Source organism: Sinocyclocheilus rhinocerous, unplaced genomic scaffold, assembly GCF_001515625.1.
Source record: "Sinocyclocheilus rhinocerous isolate Xijiao unplaced genomic scaffold, SAMN03320098_v1.1 scaffold6346, whole genome shotgun sequence".
NCBI lineage: Eukaryota > Metazoa > Chordata > Actinopteri > Cypriniformes > Cyprinidae > Sinocyclocheilus > Sinocyclocheilus rhinocerous.
The window spans coordinates 1-1,175 of record NW_015644383.1 but is presented as its reverse complement, the minus strand read 5'-3'; the positions used below and the strand labels follow the sequence as shown (position 1 = coordinate 1,175).

At 32.9% G+C, this 1,175-nt stretch overlaps 1 protein-coding gene across 1 annotated transcript in view; it reads right to left on the bottom strand.

Moving 5' to 3' along the window:
• The window catches only part of LOC107758319 (scavenger receptor cysteine-rich type 1 protein M130-like), a 5,659-nt gene extending 4,656 nt beyond the window's left edge, over positions 1-1,003 (bottom strand). The window contains exon 1 of the mRNA XM_016576035.1: positions 983-1,003. Coding sequence (XP_016431521.1) covers positions 983-1,003 — 21 coding nt within the window. The remainder of the gene's footprint in view (positions 1-982) is intronic.
• Between the last annotated feature and the right edge of the window lie 172 nt (positions 1,004-1,175).

The window sequence follows — 1,175 nt, the reverse complement described above, 5'->3', positions numbered from 1 at the left end:
TAATTAATAGACCATAATTATAAATACTATAGTGTTTCGTTGAGGAATTAATCATTCACGTAGTTTCATTTAAAAATGAAAACACGACACACTCATTTATCATCACACATGGGCATAAATACAATCATAAAGTCAAAACTTTATTGAATTAATTGTCAGGCGTTTACAGTAAGCTATTTGCAAAATATATGGTAGCATAATATTACTAGCATAATTATACAGAACGTTAATTGGGTAAAACGATACACGAATTGAAAGGGGAAATAAGCATATATAAGAATAAATATAAAAATATAGCCCTAACCAGTTAATGTAATAATATTATTATAATATTATTATATTGCAGTTATACAAGAATTATTATTATTATTATTATAAAATACAAATATTAACTAAAAAGACACGATCAGTTAACGGATTTACAAGACTGCGGGATGGAGAAAAATGTTTTATCCATTTTTTATAATCCCAGGTTGCTATGGTCACGCGGGGTTGTTTACGCATTAAACTCGTAACCCAGGTTGCTATGGTCACGGTTGGTTGTTTACGCATTAAACTCGTAAACATAAGAATGTCGTTAATCTCGTGGCCGCGACAAAACCGAACATGTCCCCTCCCGCTCACCGTAGATATGTAATTTTATCTTCCATCCGTAATTATTTAATTTCATTAAATAAACAATATAAATACGATTGTCAGACAGTCTGTCTGAATATACAAAAGACATGACATATTTAATGGTGATTTTCTTCATCATAGTTTATTTTAAGATCATAAGGAATTAGGATGAATATATTATTATGAACAAAACAATTAAACAGACTGCCTGTTTCATAAGATTGATAGTGATGTTTGTAAACACCAGCATAAGTATGTTATTACTTGGTGATGTTTGTAAACACCAGCATAAGTATGTTATTGCTTGAGTGAGAATTATGAAAGAGAGTGATGAAATAACAGGCTGATGTTTGGAGCAGTTTACCTGAACAGACGACACCAGCATCTTGATTATGTTTACAGTGCTGTGCTTCCTCGCTGTCTGACCTGCAGTCTTTCAGTGCAGTCTCTGATCCACTACATTCTACATAAGCCATTGAAATTGGTCCTGATCCTTGTCCAAAGTGAGCATCATATGTTGCTTTTACAGCCGTCCCACAGTCCAGCTCTCTACACAC